Source organism: Nannobrachium achirus (genome assembly GCF_963921795.1).
Source record: "Nannobrachium achirus genome assembly, chromosome: 12".
Classification (NCBI taxonomy): Eukaryota; Metazoa; Chordata; class Actinopteri; order Myctophiformes; family Myctophidae; genus Nannobrachium; species Nannobrachium achirus.
Window position 1 is genome coordinate 63,328,945 of NC_137832.1, and position 17,916 is coordinate 63,346,860.

General features: G+C 42.1%; 1 protein-coding gene across 1 annotated transcript; it reads left to right on the forward strand.

The window, feature by feature from the left end:
* Positions 1-4,448: 4,448 nt before the first annotated feature.
* LOC308295782 (aquaporin-3-like) lies at positions 4,449-16,995 on the forward strand (the record flags this gene model as incomplete). The annotated part of the gene is made up of 6 exons (XM_080738828.1): positions 4,449-4,556; positions 13,128-13,254; positions 14,341-14,478; positions 15,348-15,463; positions 16,107-16,324; positions 16,788-16,995. 6 exons carry the CDS (start codon positions 4,449-4,451, stop codon positions 16,993-16,995), a joined length of 915 nt encoding a protein of 304 aa, XP_080594954.1.
* Between the last annotated feature and the right edge of the window lie 921 nt (positions 16,996-17,916).

Consider the following 17,916-nt stretch of genomic DNA (forward strand, 5'->3'; position numbering starts at 1 on the left):
CATTATCCTCCTTGTTGTTTTCTTGCCCTCATTAAGGGGGCATCGCTCCATTATCCTCCTTGTTGTTTTCTTGCCCTCATTAAGTGGGCATCGCTCCATTATCCTCCTTGTTGTTTTCTTGCCCTCATTAAGTGGGCATCGCTCCATTATCCTCCTTGTTGTTTTCTTGCCCTCATTAAGTGGGCATCGCTCCATTATCCTCCTTGTTGTTTTCTTGCCCTCATTAAGTGGGCATCGCTCCATTATCCTCCTTGTTGTTTTCTTGCCCTCATTAAGTGGGCATCGCTCCATTATCCTCCTTGTTGTTTTCTTGCCCTCATTAAGGGGGCATAGCTCCATTATCCTCCTGTTATTCCCCGTACTCCTCCGCAGTGTTTTTCTTCCTGAGCCATGCAGAAGAGGCTGCTGGGTTAAAACCATGTGGGCACAAGAGCGCTTCTATGCATCTGTTTTGAAGTAGGTCAGACAGTCATGGGATTCATACTGAAAGACACAGTTTGGAGACGGGGAGAGCATGACAAGCCAGAATGTAATGCACCAAAGATCTCTATTTTCATAAGGTGAGTGCAGGCGGGTCCAATTCCAATTCTGAGACATAGATTATGTCTCACATTATGAGGATCCCATCATGAACATAAAACTGGTAACACACACAAAGAACATTCCCTACACTGCATCTGGAAAACATTTTACTTTATCATTTTCTCCAACAAACACTGCCAATTGTGAGTGCCCAGACAACCTATCTGGAATACTTTATACCTCCATACCTTCAATCATTATTTTATACTTGTATTGCTATTGTTTCTGTCCTCCAGTATCCCTCCAGGTGGGGAGTAGCCTGGCATGGCCAAACTAATATCACTGTGAGGGCAATTAGTATTTTTTCACTTGAAGATTCGTCTGGTTTCCAGGCTAGGCCGGGAGAGGCTTGTTGTCGGTATCAGCCGATAATGCGTCTGCTGTCCACGTTACAATGCACTCTACTAGACCCCTGGGAGACCCCTGGGAGATGGATTGCTGAGGTGGAGAGCCACACCTACCATCAGGTACCAGTACTTACGATTTGCAATATCCAAGCCACGCTACTCATACGCTGAGTTGACCGTGCCCAGGATCGAACATAATGACCTTTTGGTCGCTAAGGCGAGAGCTCTGCCGACCGAGCTACCCGGACGCTGGTAGCTCAGCTCAGTTGGTGGATATTAAAATGCATCATACCAAGCAACCAGCCAAGCTAACATCCTTTAAAGGCAAGCTGAAATGGCTTCGTGACCATCATCATGACATCATCATGACATATTTCCTGTAGTGAAAGAGGGGCTGGAAGCTTCCTCAGCCAATCACAGCGAGTAAGACAGTGGGGGTGGGCCGTTCAGCTGACCATTCCGTCCCCTCAGGCTGTGGGGTCTTTTTCGTTTATCTTACTGCAGCCCCCAACAGTACATGTTTATGTTTGTAAACAAACGTTTGTTTCCCTGCGTCTGTGAAGCTGCGTCTGCCAACTTTGTTTGATAGCAGACAGCTATAGCAGATAGCAGATGTACATGCAGATATACAAGCTTGTATATCTGCTATTTTTGAAAAGTCGTGAAAATGTGTGCAAATCATTGAATATATGTATTTTTTAAGGGAACATTTGTAACTCAAATTTTGCTTCTGGCGGGGCCCTGGAACTAAATATTTTGAGATGGGGGTCACATGTGGCCGAATACATATCATTTTGGGGGTCCTTGACATGAAAAGGTTTGAACACCACTGACATACAGTAGAAACATAGGTTTTAAAAAAAAGGATTTGAGATATTCAAAGACTTGCACAAATTTTCACAATTTTTTTCAAAAATAGAAGATCTACAAGCTTGCAGCGCAGCACTCGGTGGCGGGCTGTGAGCTTGTAGATCTGCTATTTTTCAATAGTTAAAGCACAAAAGAATGCTTCCCAGTCTAAATGGGTTAAACCCCCTCCCCCTATGAAGAACATTCATTGGGGGCCCGTAGTGAATCCTTGTACCCAGGGCCCAGAATTTGGTGCGGCACCCCTGTTGACAGGTGTGTGTTATTGGTTGAAATTGACCCGGAGCTGCAGATCTAACGATCACGCTTTACGTTTTTGTTTGAAAGTATCGTTAAGATTGGTTTTAGGGACTTTGTTTTGGCGTCTCTTGTTAACCATGTCTCCGTTGTGACCACCACGGATATGCTAAGAACACATCTTCCAATTCCAGCTGGTCATCAGCCAAACCTAACAGTCAAAATAACTGATAACTGCTGTGCAAACCGTTAAACCTTTAAGTTAAAAGGTTTAAATGCTTTGTCTTGGTCAGCGCCAACTCTTCTACTTCCCTAAAACGACCCCCGACTCACGTCACTTGAGATGGAGAGCCTAAAGGTCAATCTCAACCACATTGTGCATATCTACGCATGCAGCACTAACTCACTTCTCACATTTTTGTGGGATGATGAGGACCATAATGATGAGATTGGTGTTCTGTTTAATTCCATCCCTTCCTCTTTTAGTTGACAGTAAAACTGTGCCTCACAGCGAAAGGTTGCATAACGTGCATGACGCAGGAGACCGAAGACGTCTGCTTTTTGGATTGACATGACTCAGACTCCCCCAGGCTCTGTGCACATTGCACAGCTTTCCCCACCGATGTGTAATTTGCCGGTTTATGTTAATTGTCTTCCAGAGAAAGGCTGTGAAGATGTTATCAGTCACGACGGGAGTCGTTCCAAAACAGGAATTCCTGTTGTGGTTTTGGGTCTACGGTAGATATCGTTCCCAATAAGTACCGAGAAAAGGCATGCGTACTGGTAAAACATGAGTCAAAACAGGAATTCCTATTCTGGTTTTTGGGACTAGATATGGTTCCCAATAAGTACCAAAAAGAAGCATGCATACTGGTAAAATATGAGTAGATTCAAAACAGGAATTCCGGTTTTGGTTTGGGGGATAGTTAGTATTTATGGTTACATGTCAGCACTCCGACATATTGCCATTCCGACAACCTAAACCTAACCTTAACCCTAACCTCAGAAAACTAACACTGGTGAATGCTAACCTGGTGAAATGCGAACCTGATGATGCTGGTGAATGCTAACCTGGTGTGTCGGAATGTCGGATATGTCGGAATGGAAAACCGTTACCAGTATCATATGCACATAATGATGATTTCACAGATTAGGCTATACTCAATACGCCACTCCATTAAAAAATTAGTAATCTGTATGTATATGTCATATAATAATCTAGTTTGAAGTTCGATTTGATTAAAACGTTTGATAAAGCACCCCATAGTTTCAGAACAAAAGGAAAGGCTTAAGTGGAACCAAATCCCCGCCCAAAGCCTGAGTAAAAGAAATGGTACACTGATTTGTGCTGATACAGCCATAGATGTTGTGGGGGAAATGTTCTCACACATCCATTGAAAGCAGACAAAGCAGGAATAATGTTGGGTGATGAAGTTTCAAGACATGGGACAAAAGGACTTGACATAGAAAAGGAGGAGGAGGGAGAGAGAGAGAGAGAGAGAGAGAGAGAGAGAGAGAGAGAGAGAGAGAGAGAATAAGAGGTGTGAAAGGGTGTGTATTACAATTGTTTGTGTGTGTGTGTGTGCGTGCGTGCAACCTGTGTGTGCGTGCTTACGAGCGTGCAGCGATGGAAGAAATTATTTACATTTTTTACTCAAAAATATCAATTCAAAAATCACTTCAGTAAAAGTACAAAAGTATTGTCATCAAAGGATACTTAGATGAGTACTCATTATGCGGAATGTCCCATTTCACAAGATTCTCGAATGTATAAAATCCTTTGGAAAATAGCAAGCTTAGCTCATACTACTGTATATTAGCTCACATGAGCTTGTACATCGGCTAATTTCAAATGGCCAAAGTGTATTGGGCTGAAGTGGTTAAATATGTTTTGCAATAATGTTTTGCAATTTGTAATACCATTTTCAAATAGGCCTAATTGTAGAGTAAAAGGTACAATAGGCCTATTTGCCACTGAGAATAACTGAGTAGAAGTGAGAGTATTGAAAATACTCTGATATAGTAAAAGACATAATATCAAAATGGTACTTTAAGTACATACTGTAGTTACTTTCCACCACTGTGTGTGTGTGTGTGTGTGTGTGTGTGTGTGTGTGTGTGTGTGTGTGTGTGTGTGTGTGTGTGTGTGTGTGTGTGTGTGTGTGTGTGCGCGTGCGTGCGTGTGTCTGTGTGTTGTGTCAGAGTGACAGGAAGGGAGGCGTGGTCGGTTTTCAGTGGGTGTGGCTGGACTCTGCCTGGCATGGGTCCAGCCCCAGCATGCATGTCTTGTGTTTATAAGAGCAGGCCAGGTCTCCACACACACCACAGTCTCCACGGAGGACAGTCAGATCCCTGCCTGCCTTTATAGCACATCCTTGACTCCTCTGAGAGCCACCAGACAGACAGACAGACAACATGGGTAGACAGAAGGTGTACCTGGACAAACTGGCACAGACCTTCAGGCTGCGCAACCTACTGCTTCGCCAGGCCCTGGCAGAATGTCTCGGAACCCTCATCCTGGTGGTAAGTCAGTGTTTGTTTGTTTGTGTGTGTGTGTACACCAATGGTTCTCAAACTTTAAAAATTAAAATGCCAAGGTCCCCATTTAACTCGGCTCCATTTGTGTCAGAGTTACAAACTTGTTGGGGGTCAATTTAGTCCCCTCAAAGAACCCAGAGAGTCCCCTTTGAGAACCACTGGTACACTGTTAAAAGTATCTTCTCTTGGATTAGAGGTTTTGTTAATTGGCAATTAATGCAAGAAACCAGCCATGTTGTGTGTGGTGTTACTTCCTTCACAGGTGATACCTATGACAGACACTAATGTCTGGTTCCATCCAGGTCAAACAGAGTGCTGCCTCTATTGTGCATTGGACTCACTGCAAAGGCTATGCCACATTTAGTTAGTGTCATCATTGGTAACACCTGTGAAGGATGTAACATTGCACAACTGTTGTATTTATTGTCAGTATGGCTGCTGTGGAAAAGTATATTGCACTGGTCCTTTTTCCTTCCAATTGTTTCAAAGAGAACCTTCACCATGTGTGTGTGTGCAGCCAGGGCATTGCCACATGCTTTGGGTTTCTGAAGTATAGTTTTTTCTTTGTTCTGCTTGGCACTTTTTTTGTCTGACAGTTGAGAAAATACAATAGAATCTTGGAAATGGTACAAGATGACATGCAATAACAAAATAAAAGATACAATATGGGAATATATAAATTAAATCTTTATTTAGACCAAGTTGAAGATTGTCGCACACCTTAAATTTCTCAATTACTCTCTGTAAGACAAGTTTGTCTTTCTCCAGGCTCTGCACATGAGGTCACGGCCAGGAGCACTCAAATAATTGCATATTATAGTATTTCTGAAATGGCGCTTAACTTGCTTAATTTAGCAGTGCTGTCATTGTCCAGATTGTGTTTGACATGGAAGGTTTGATGTTAACACGAAAGAAAAGACCGGCACACACACAGATCCTAAATAGATTGAAGTAATGTGTTTATTTGTTTACAGTATGCAACAGTCACTCTAGATGCTATGATACTGCAGTGTGGTAAAGCTTGTTGTCTTGGGAGCGTTTGTATTGAAGACACATGTAAGAGATCTGCAGTGGAGATGCTTCACAACAACTTTTCCTCAAACGGCCCACATGCTGATATTGATGCAAAAACGTCTTGATTCAAGACATCTGTGTCAAACGATGTTCAAGTCCAAAATAATTAGTGCTACTGAGCAGTGGTGAAATGTCACTTTGTATATTTACTCAAGTGACTGTACTTGAATACAAATTTTAATACTTTTACTTTACTTGAGTATTTAAAGATTTCAATGGCCTACTCTGACATGTTTGCTACTGTACTTTTTTTTTTAAATTAGAGGAGCACTTGAGCACTGTTTAATTGAAGTCTGACACCTTTTATTAATTTTGTTAGTTCCTAGTTTTTAAATTTTTACACATTTTCTCTGCCACACCATTTTCAATGCACATGCTTGCACAGTATGAGCTTGTGAGCATTTTCTGCTCAGCGTGTGGACTTTTTTCCCTTTTTCATCTCTGCTACCAACTACTTATTTAACATATCCAAAGCATTATTCATCCATATACAATACAATACAATGTATGAATTATACAGGACCAGACAGGCGGGGGGGGGGGGGGGGGGGGCTGGATTCCACTGATGCGTGTGTAGTTAACAGTGGTGTAAAGTACATGTACTCATAGGAGGGGCCTTAATTATTTTATATTTTAACTATTGAAAAATGGCAGATATACAAGCTCACAGCGCGGCACTCGGTGCTGCGCTGCAAGCTTGTACAGCCGATCTGCTATTTTTGAAAAGTCGTGAAAATGTGTGCCAATCTTTGAATGTATTTTTTAACATTTGCAACTACAATTTTGCTTCTGGGGGGATGTCCCTGGAACAAAATATTTTGAGATGGGGGTCCGTGGCCAAATGCATATCATTTTGGGGGTCCTTCTCATGAAAAAAGATTTGAGCACCACTGACATGGAAACATAGTTTTTTCAAAAACCAAATTTTCACGATTTTTCAAAAATGGCTGATCTACAAGCTCATTATCTGCTATTTTTCAATAGTTAAAGCACGAAATAATGCATATTGCATAATAATGCGTTCCCAGTTCCCCCTATGAAGAACATTCATGGGGGGCCCCCTGTGAATCCTTGTACCCAGGGCCCAGAATTTGGTGCGACACCCCTGATCACTGGTAGCCTACTGTTAGGGCTGTCACAATTATTACATAATCGTCTAATCGCAATTATTTTACATAATCACGATTATTTTTCATAATCGTCATAATCGTCAATGTTGAAAATGTTTCATTTCATATATACTTATATATAAGTAAAAAATAGTGGAAATAGCAGATCTACAAGCTCACAACGCGTCGCATCGCGACGCGTTGTGAGCTTGTAGATCGGCTATTTCCACTATCAATGTTATTTTTTAAGTAGAAAGTTGTCAAATATGTCCATTATTTCTTTGTATATTTAGGTCGTGTGTCATATATGCCATGTACAACTTCAAAGCCTAAAAGCCAAACAGAAATGTAATTATCAATGACAAAAACACAATTAAATTGTTAATCGCAATTATTTGAGTGACAATTAATCGTCATGTAAAATGTCATATCGTGACAGCCCTACCTACTGTAGTTTACTCACACAGTGAGTGAACACAAACCATACAGTATTTACTAAGAACACCCAGTGCAGGATGGATCCAGGACACATCAGTTGACACAACCTCACATTACCTTCTATAGTCACGTCAGACTGAGCTTGTGCATCGTGTGTGACCTCACATTACCTTCTATAGTCACGTCAGACTGAGCTTGTGCATCGTGTGTGTTCTCTGTGTGTTCTCTGTGTGTTCTCTGTTTGCTGAATGTATTTAAGGCAAGACAAGTGTGTTTTTATAGCACATTTCAAGGTCCCAATTCTCAGGGCTTAAAGGGATAGTTCACCCAAAAGAAAATACTGTTCTATCAATTACACACCCTATGAAGCCTTGGATTGGTGGAGATGTGTTTTGTTTTTGTCGCATTCCTAAGCCAATAGGAGCCAGGGTTGAACTATCCATTCCTAAGCCAATAGGAGCCAGGGTTGAACTCTCCCTTTCTTTAATATAAGGCACTTAAAGTCTTATCGAATAACAAATGGTTCCAGTCCATCACACTACATCTGATGGAAATATACCTTTCCATTTTAAAAGATGAGATTAAACTGTTTATCCAAGGGTTACTTCAATATATAAACTGTGACTTCTTTCCCCTTCAGTCTCGGAGGTCTAATCTGTCTTCATCTGACTTCATCCCATATGTAAGCGCTTGGATATACAGTTAATACTCAAAAGAAATGAAAGCTGCAATGGCTGTTTTTCCCCCCAACGTGGGACTCCAGGTGTGATACCAAACATCTACTGCACCACTCAGTCAAGAGGCATTTGGCCAGGGTAGATGCAACTGTGCTTATTGGCTTCAGACCGTACTACTTGTGAACCGACAGGGTATACATTTGTCAATGGAAGAGTACCACTCGCATATCAATTAGTACAGGCCTGTTCACATACTCTACCTACCATATTCATTGATATAAGTTCTGAACTGCAGCTTTAAGGGCATTTGAGGCAGTTCCACAGTGTTGCTCAGAGTTGAATGACTTGTGGCTTACTTGGTGGTTAATAAATTAATTGATCAACGTGTAGAAACTTGTACCCTTTCATGTTGACATCTCCTTAATGGCCACGCCCTAAACCACAATAACCTACAGTAGCTGCCTGCCACTGTAAACGACAAAGGCAATTTATGTAAGTAAAAACCATTATATAGCTTTCCCCCAAAGCACTTCTATAAGGAGCTATTTTATTAAATTTTTAGGTGAGGTACAGAATCTTTTTAATTCAGTATAGATCCTGTTTCACTAAGGCTGCACTTTATCCTATTTCTAAGTATAAACACATTTTAAAGGACATTGCGCCCAAACTTATGTTATGTGAAATGGCATATAGATTCATAATTCATCCAAGAATTAAGCCACGCCAGTATTTGGAGACGACTCATCGCAGCGTGCTGTATTAGGGGAGGTGACTTGGTATGCTGCCTGCCGGCAGGTGTGGCACGGCTAATCATAACAAATGTATGTTGCGTGAAATGACGTATGGATTCATAATCATCCAAGAATCAAACCACGCCAGTATTTGGTGACTATAGTACTACGTATCCATCTCTGTGTATTGTTGGTGCGGCAGGTGATTTAGTGCGCTGCCGGCAGGTGTGGCACGTCTGTGCTGCAGGTGACAGGGGAGTCGGGTGTTGGGTGGGACAGCAGGCTGAACAATAAGAGGTGACACATGATGAGCGTGCTTGACATATTTTTACTTCCTCTATTAGAGATGTCACCTCCTGTCACTCGCTCTTACTCGCTCTCTCTCCCTCTGTCTCTCCCTCTGTCTGTCTGTCGCTCTCTCTCTTCAAACACTACTTGTCTGTCAACATATTGACCCCCAAAAGAAAAGTTGGTAATGAGTCATCAGCAGTTACAGTAGTACAGGAGTGAGCTGCTCGTGCATCTTTTAGTCCGCTGCTTCTCAAACTTTGACAACTTTGACAAAGCTATCAACTAAAGGGTACTGTCACTTTAAAAAGTAATCTTTAAAATATGAGTTAATATTTTTATGATGTCATTGTGGGCGTGCGCAATTATAAGCCAATCAAATTAATTGACTGTACTTAGACTACTTACTGTACTGGTCAGCTGTTGTTGGGGGGCGAGGGGCAGATTACACTGTGACATGAGTTTCAGACTATTTCAGAGGTTTTCAGAGAGACTACGTGAACTACTGTATCATACTATTATAATTTCGGGATGTGTCAGCGGGCCTTTAACTTTGACAGTGTACAATTGTATGTGTTCACTGTCAAAGTTTCAGACTTGTAAGGGTCAATTTAGAGCCCCATAAAAGAGTCCCTGGATTTTGCGAACCACTGTTTTGGCTGTAAGCTTACGAAGCTCTAGTTACAGTATTGTCGGTCCCATCCTCTTTTACAGTACACTTTAAGACATAATAAGACATAATAAGACAAAATAAAGTCATAATAAGAAATAAAGTGTTGGTAATTAGAGCTAATATATTTTATTAGACAGAAACGGACAGAATAGTAGAAAGAGTGAATACATTCTCTGGCACCGGCACCTGTCGCACTGCATCGCCGGCGATAGGACCAGCAGTCCCGGCAGTAGGACCGGCGGCCGCCGCACGGACCGGCAGGTCCCGCAGCGGTAAACTGCCCGTCCGTGCGGTGGTGGCTGCCGCGGCAGTTACCAGCGATGCCGGTCCTACCTACCGTTACGTGCGGCGGCCGCCGGTCCTACTGCCGGGACTGCCGGTCGTGCGGCGGTACCTGCCACTGCCAGATAATGTATTCGCTCTTTCTGCTATTCTGTCTTTCTTTTTATCTAATAAAATAATATTAGTTCTAATTACCAACACATTATTTCTTATTATGGCTTTATTCTGTCTTATTATGTCTTAAAGTGTACTGTAAAAGAGGATGGGACCGTATTGTCTCAGAGTAGTGACCATGTCTAGTTGTCTACAAGCATCATTCCACATGATGTTTCAATTGAAAGCAGTGAGGAGTTTCATTCACTGATTCCAGCCCACCACAGGCTGCTGGCTAGGATGTATGTGCTGTTTCCACAAGGACTTCATTGTTCTTGTAGGTCAGCATGGGTTGATGCAAACTCTTTGAGTGTCCTGTCTAAGCTTTTAAAGCATCAGTAGTGCTAATGTTTCACAACGGAAAACATGATTTAACCAGCTTAACTAGCTTCCCTATTCTGGGGGGTGGCGAACATTCGGAAATTGCTAATCTAAACTGATTTGGTGTGGGGGGGGAGCGGACCAAGTTGACCCCAGTCAATTAAGTACAGTGTATAGGGTTTAAGTGGTTAAAGTGAAGAGAGCAAGCAAGGGTATGTGGAAAAAGGAGTTGTGTGAACAAAGAAACAATGGGGTCCCATTAAAAAAAAAAAAAAAATGTTTACAGCTACTATCGAAAAATTGCCAGTTGGAACGTCAAAGTTGGTTCTGGCCTTGCTGGTGATTTAGGTACCACGATACATACTCGGTGATTTAAGGTTTTATTTCCATTCCAACGCTCGTAGATCATCACAGAGGCTTCTGACTCACTCTCTCTGCCGCCGCTGAGCTTCTGTCTTGCTGGACAGCCATGTGCATCAACTATTACATCGTTGCTGTCGGGCAGAAACCTCTTATCCATTTAACGTTTTTTTTTTGTAAATTACCCCTGCGGGATCAAACTACAGCATCACACAAGCATAAAAGATGGCAAGCTCGAAACGTGTCTCGAAGCGACGCGTTTTGATCTTGTAGATCTGCTACTTTCGTTAGATTTTGAATCCTGAAAAGTAACAGTTTTGGACATGGAGGAGGAGGTGGAAACCTATGTCCAAAACTGACAGACAAAATGAGTGGATGTTTTTTTATGGACCTCCTGTATCGAACTGATAGAGCCAAGTCTTAATCGCTTACGGATGCGCCTTCTCTGGTGTAATCTCATCTCACTAAGTCATTTGGCACTGTTGCAGGCCAAGCACTGTACCTACTGTACTCATTTGCAACGAGATGCCTCTGACATTCAGGAAGACTCTGTGAAGGAGCTCTGAGTTAAAGCAATGCATCCATATGCACACGTGAACACTCTTCTACAGCGATCTACCACCATAGTGTAGGCTTGGCTGGGTTCATCGGGGGCTGAATAGAATTTAGACTGAGCCCAGCGAGGGTGAACCTTCCATTAGGTGCCGGCTCCGTGGAGTGTGGCAGCCTCAACATGTGCCCTGTGGTCTGGGTGGAATGCTGCCTATAGTGCCTTGTCTGGGTGTTCTGGGACTGGCAAACTCAGCAAGGACCACACGCAAACCTCTGTTGTTGAGCAGATAGATGCGTATACCGTATAGGACTATATACGCATATAGTCTTAACAATGACGGACAAGATGCCATTGTTAAGGATGTTGCTTAAAACCAATAGGGTATGTTTTTGCTCTTGATGGAAAGGGAACTCCTTTTCAGGTTGGAACAGGGTATTTGTCCATCAGATAAAGCAGTCATTTTTGCAGGGTCAGATGTCAACACACCACTGTTTTTCTGCATCGCATCTCGCCTTCCATTCAACACCCACTGGAGGACATTGTAATCAAAAGGGGATTCAAGTTTCTGCGGTTTCCACAGATAATGATCATGTCCCCACAATGATCATGTCCCCACTTCTCACCCCTTCGTGACAGGGGTTATGAAACCGCACTTTATGACCATCGTTATGAAATGGCTCTAAATTAACCCTATTCATAGTTTGCTTGTGTCTTTCAGAAATGTTTGTGCAACACTTCAAATCTCTCTGAAGTGTTCCCAATACATTTCTTTCTACTTTCATTTTTAACTTTTGTTAACCACTGTATGCCAATTGAAGTATACTTTATATACAGCATAAGGACCTCTTTTTTTTTTTTATTAATTGACCACTGTATGCCAAGTATATACACATAAGGGCCTCTTAATGTCTAGAAGGTAAATTCATACTCATTGCAGTCTGTGTTGTGATTTGTTGCTGACTACACAGAGTAAGAAATGGAACACATATTTGCACTCGCGATGGCTGTGTGTTAAAGGTTGAATCCTGAAGAATACATGATGCTAGACAGATACGTTTGATGTTTACCTGGTGTCGCAGTTTCTTTGAAGCACTACAGTGTTCTCTTTGCGGTCTACTTAAGTGACTTTACCATGTTTGCTTGACTAGAGTGCTTTAGTTACTCTGCTTTCTCCGATCTGGCACTTGTAAGTCGCTCTGGATAAGGCTAAAGAGCGTCTGCTAAATACCAAAATTGTCATAGTACACAAGGCGCTTTAAGCCTGATTTATACTCCTCTCCCAGCATCATCTTTACAGCTTTACAGCAGCTCAGACACTCAACAATGTCAGCTTGGTGGGTGATTGGGTGTGTTCCGATCCTGTCATCAACCTCATAATTGCAACGTCCCCAGTCCTCCCGATTCTGGACAAAAACCTGTGTTGCATGCATGCCCCCCCCCCTCATGACCGTCCTCTTGCAAAGAAAGAGACTTTAAGCAGTGGTTCTCAACTTTGAAATTTGAAGGTCTCCCCTTAACTTTGACAGTGTACAAATGGACCCGTCTTTGGTTCCATTTGTACACTGTCAAAGTTACAGACTCGTAAGGGTCAATTTAGACCCCCATATAGGAACCTAGAGAGTGCCTGAAATCCACTTTGAGAACCATTGGACTAAACTAAAGCATAAGTTAAAATGGAAAACGCTAGCCGCTAGAGAAGGAAGGGGGAGGAAGTCACAGGACAAAGTGTGTGTGCGAGTTTAAAAATGGGACGTGCTGTTAAAGCGTTTCCTCTCTGTTCTGCTCCTCCAGTTTAAAAATGAGACGTGCTGTTAAAGCGTTTCCTCTCTGTTCTGCTCCTCCAGTTTAAAAATGAGACGTGCTGTTAAAGCGTTTCCTCTCTGTTCTGCTCCTCCAGATGTTTGGCTGTGGTGCTGTGGCCCAGCTGGTGCTGAGCAAGGGAACCCATGGCATGTTCCTCACTGTCAACTTTGCCTTCGGCTTCGCCGCCACGCTGGGCATCCTGGTCTGCGGCCAAGTTTCAGGTAGGTTAACCCCTTAAACCCCAGCATCTGACTGTAGTCTGGGGAAAACGTGGGCAGAAAAATGCAGATATAATGGGCTCACACAACGCGTCACATTTGTGACACGTTGTGTGAACTTGTAGATCATCTATTTTATGTGACGCTGCATGTGAAGAGCAAAATCGGAAAAACGATCCCACAGTCTCTTGAGTGCTACTGCATATAGTCCGGAACTTGACCTCCCCAAATCCAAGCCGTCATCTCATCTGTTCACTGTTTTCCGTTCACGAAAATGTATTTTAAAATCTTTACATTTTTTAATTTCCATCTCTGCTAACCAGCCAGCTATACAGGTATATGCTTCGTCAATTTCGATTTATATTAGGATAAATGCTGTTGCTCCAGGCTGTATGACCGGAAGCATTTGAACCTTGTGGGAGTGTGACTAGGTAGGAGACCCACTGTTTGACTGACAAGTCGGCACAATAGATTTGACACTGATGCGCCGCCATTTGTAGTTGGAATATTGTTGCAATTCTCCATTAGGAGGGACGTAAAACACGGATTGTACTGTAGCTTTAAAGAAAACTAAACAAACATCCATCCTTTCATGTGAAAATACCTGCTAATCAGTTTGACGTTGTAGATCTGGGGTGTGTGCCCATGCATCATCTTCACCTTGGGGTTATATTCCATTCTTGGCAATGCAGGCAGAAATGTTGTGTTGTGAGGTGCAAAGATTACTGCTCTGCTGATCCACGCCTTGATAAATAAGTTAATACTATGAGTTATTGAAGTGTTTGCCCTGAACCTTTTTTGGAGTTGTTTTAAGTTATTTATAGTATTTTGTTGCTGATCGGGTAGAAACCTCATCTCCATATTTTAACTTTTAATGTTTTGAATGCCCTACTTCCTACTGTCATACTACCTACCGTGTCACACAAGAAATAGCAAAAAAGAAAAGCTAATCTACATGTGACACATTTTGAGCTTGTAGATCGGCATTTTTAAATGAATCCTGAAAAGTAGTAGTTTTGGACTGCAGGTTTCCAGCCTACGGTTTTCTTTACACGCTGTGATGTCACATGCATCTTTTTCCACACGCAGGAGGCCATCTGAACCCAGCTGTGACCTTTGCCCTGTGTCTGCTTGGGAGGGAGCGGTGGAGAAAGTTCCCAGTCTACTTTGCCTTCCAGACGCTCGGTGCTTTCTTGGGTTCCGCCATCATCTTCGGCATGTACTATGGTGAGGAATGGCTTCGGGCACGCAGCCAGGATCAGGCCAAACTCTCCCTCTCTGCAACCACTCAGGCTCAAGAGGGCTGAATGACTGGCGGCTTTACTTGGTCGTGAATAATAGTAATTGATCAACATGTACAAACATAGTGTTTTCATGCAACATCACCTTTCATGTTGTCATCTCTTAATTTGCCACTCCCTACACTATAATAACCTAGCTTGACTGTACTCTAATCCAGTGGTTCCCAAACTTGAATATCTGCTATTTTCACTACTTAGACATTGCATTTTCTAATTTAGGAAAATTCTTAGATATTATTTAATTCATGAAATCATTTTTGGAAAATGTTTTCAACTCATGAAATTTGTACATTTTTGTGGAAATCTTTAGAAAATCTTTAAATGATGATAATTAATGACAATTTGGGAAACAAAAAACAAAGGGATATTCACTCGTGACCCAAGGAAAATGGATCTGCAACCCACAAATGGGTTAATTTAAGACCTCACAGATTCTAAATGGAGCAGTTTTCTATGATTTTTAACTGATTCTGAATTCTCTCACATTAGGGGCCATGTGGCCTATACAAAGTGAGTTGTTTTCGTAAGGCTACATTGTTTACTTACCAATATAAACACATTTATAAAGCATCTAAATCAAACCATGATAAACTTATGCTAAATGCCTTATGGATAATCAGCATAGAAGTAAGTGTGAGTGGGAGAAAGAGAATAATTATCCCTGTATAATTGGACTGGACAAAACTGTCTCTCTGCAACCACATTGGATGCCTGTGGCAAATGTGTTAATTTGTAATTCTAACTTAATTGAAACCAGAGAGGATGTAAAGAAGATCTCTTTGTGTCCCTTTATAGATGCACTGTGGGACCTCCCTGGTAGTTTCACTTTGACTGGACCCAACAACACGGCCAGCATCTTTGCAACCTACCCTGGAAAACATCTCACGCTTGTCAACGGCTTCTTCGATCAGGTAAGACTCTTCTAATCCAGATTGCTTGTACCTGACTGTCCTAAAGAGCAGGGGTTCCCAAACTTTTTTTTTTGTCTCAGGGCACCCCATAAATATTTGTTTTAATCCGAGGCACCCCTACATTATAATTTTCACTCCCAGCACCTTATATTTATAGCATATCATCGTTGTCGGGTGGAAAACTTGCAGCATGTCATCGTTGTCGGGTTTTCCACCCGACATGTCCAAAACTGTTCGTTTTGTATTTATCATCTATAAAACGTACTAAACTAGTGAAAACAGCAGATCTACAAGCACACAACGCCTCGCGATTGTAGATCTGCTGTTTTCACTAGTTTTGTGCGACAGAGGTTTCTGCCTGACAGTAATGATATTTTAGTGATTATGTTGCGAGGAAAACGTTGAGATAATAGCCATTTTGGTTAGAACTGACTGAAAATAACTGTACTTCAAGTTTAAAATGATACTAAATAAGTGTCCAAATAAATTCCAAATATTATCAAATGATTTCGTGGCACCCCTGGACTGCCGTCGCGGCACCCCAGGGTGTCCCGTCACCCACTTTGAAAACCCCTGCTAAAGAGTACCTGGAAAAAGTACCAGCTCATATACTGACCAGACCTTCAACCTCACCACTTTGCAGATCATTGGGACGACGGCTCTCATCGTCTGCATCCTGGCTATCGTGGACCCGTACAACAACCCCATTCCTCCGGGCCTGGAGGCCTTCACCGTGGGCTTCGTGGTCCTGGTCATTGGACTGTCCATGGGCTTCAACTCCGGCTATGCCGTCAATCCTGCCAGAGACCTGGGACCTCGTCTCTTCACCGCCATGGCTGGCTGGGGCAGCGGAGTCTTCACGTGAGTCTTCTATTCTTTCTACCTCAGTGAATCGTTCTTGTGTCTTGTCTTGGTTAAAAGACCTGATGCCGATTTATACTAAATCAGTAGTTCTCAAGCTTTCAAGGTTTTTCAAAAAAGTTTAAAAATAGAAGATGCAAAAGCTTGCAGGACGGCACGCCAATGCAGAACAATCTAAAATGACACGGATGCTTTCCCGTCTTTAATGAGTCCACTCATTAAAGACCACTTGAACCTCAACATCCCTATTCTGGGGTGGAATATGCTTAAAAAATATGACATATCTTTGGCGAAGAGATTTAGTGTAGAGTGAAAAGAATTAACATGCCAAGTACAGTTGCAACTCAGTAGCCTGCCCTATACACGGTTTAAAATAATGGTTGAAAACGGGGATTGCCCCATGGGGGGGGACAATAAAGCCGCGATCGTTAAATGCTTTCCTCTTTGTACTTGTATACCTCAGTTACGGGAACTGCTGGTTCCTGGTGCCGATCTTCGCTCCGTTCCTGGGCACCATCCTTGGCGTGATCATCTACCAGCTGATGGTGGGCTTCCACGTGGAGGGAGAGTTCCACGAACGGCAGGAGAAGGAGCAGGAGGACGAGAGGGTCAAACTCACCAACATCACGACCAACGACCACGCTAAAGAAGCAACCAAGGAGATGGCGTGAACGACAACCCCGAGTTACACATAGGGTGTTGCTCTAGCATTAGCCTACATACAGTCTGTAAATATACACACACACACAACTTGAGGATCGAGCATTCAAACACTGTTGTCTTTCCAAAAGCACCAGTTAGGTTTGTTTGCAGCTGACACATTCCTCCAAAGACTCTTGACAGCTCATGTTCATGGGAACAGCCATAGGCATAACGGTCTGTCTGTATTGTAGTAGTCTCTCTGCTTAATAGGCTAAATAATCATTTCACTTGAGACTCTACCGTAGAGAAATGATTGTTTATGAACATATTGGGTGAGGAAAGCATTTTTTTTTTAAACACAGAATTACATTAATTCTTAATCCTAGTGTATTTTAGACATACATTTCGGAGAGTATTGTAAGCATTGTACCGAAGTAGATATTATTAGTGTCATATTTTATTTGTATAGATTGTTTTTGCATTGCTGTATATGTGTGTGTGTGCATCCCAGCCTTGGCCACATTATATGTGTAATATGTTCTTTCTGTCCAGAACCTTTCAATGCTAACATACTCGATTCAGGGATATTGTATTTTTTTTACGTGATGGTTCAATGTCCATTCATCGGTTTATGAGAAGAATGTTGTTTTGAACGCCCCTTCTCAAAGCGAATGCTTTTAGTGTAATTGTTAAGTTAAATAGTTTAATTTAAAAGCTATGTACTGAAAACCTTTTTCTTGTTAATTTATCAAAGGCTTTAAAGACGACGACAAAAAAACATCCTGTAGTAGGCTTATGGTCATTGGCGAGGTGAAACGATCCTAATTTCCTAATTTACTGTATATTGTTGGCCAAGCATAAACCTCATATCTCATTCTCCATATTCACATTTTTATAATTCTTTTCGTAACTGAATGCCTACTTCATCAATCATCATACCACAGGACGTG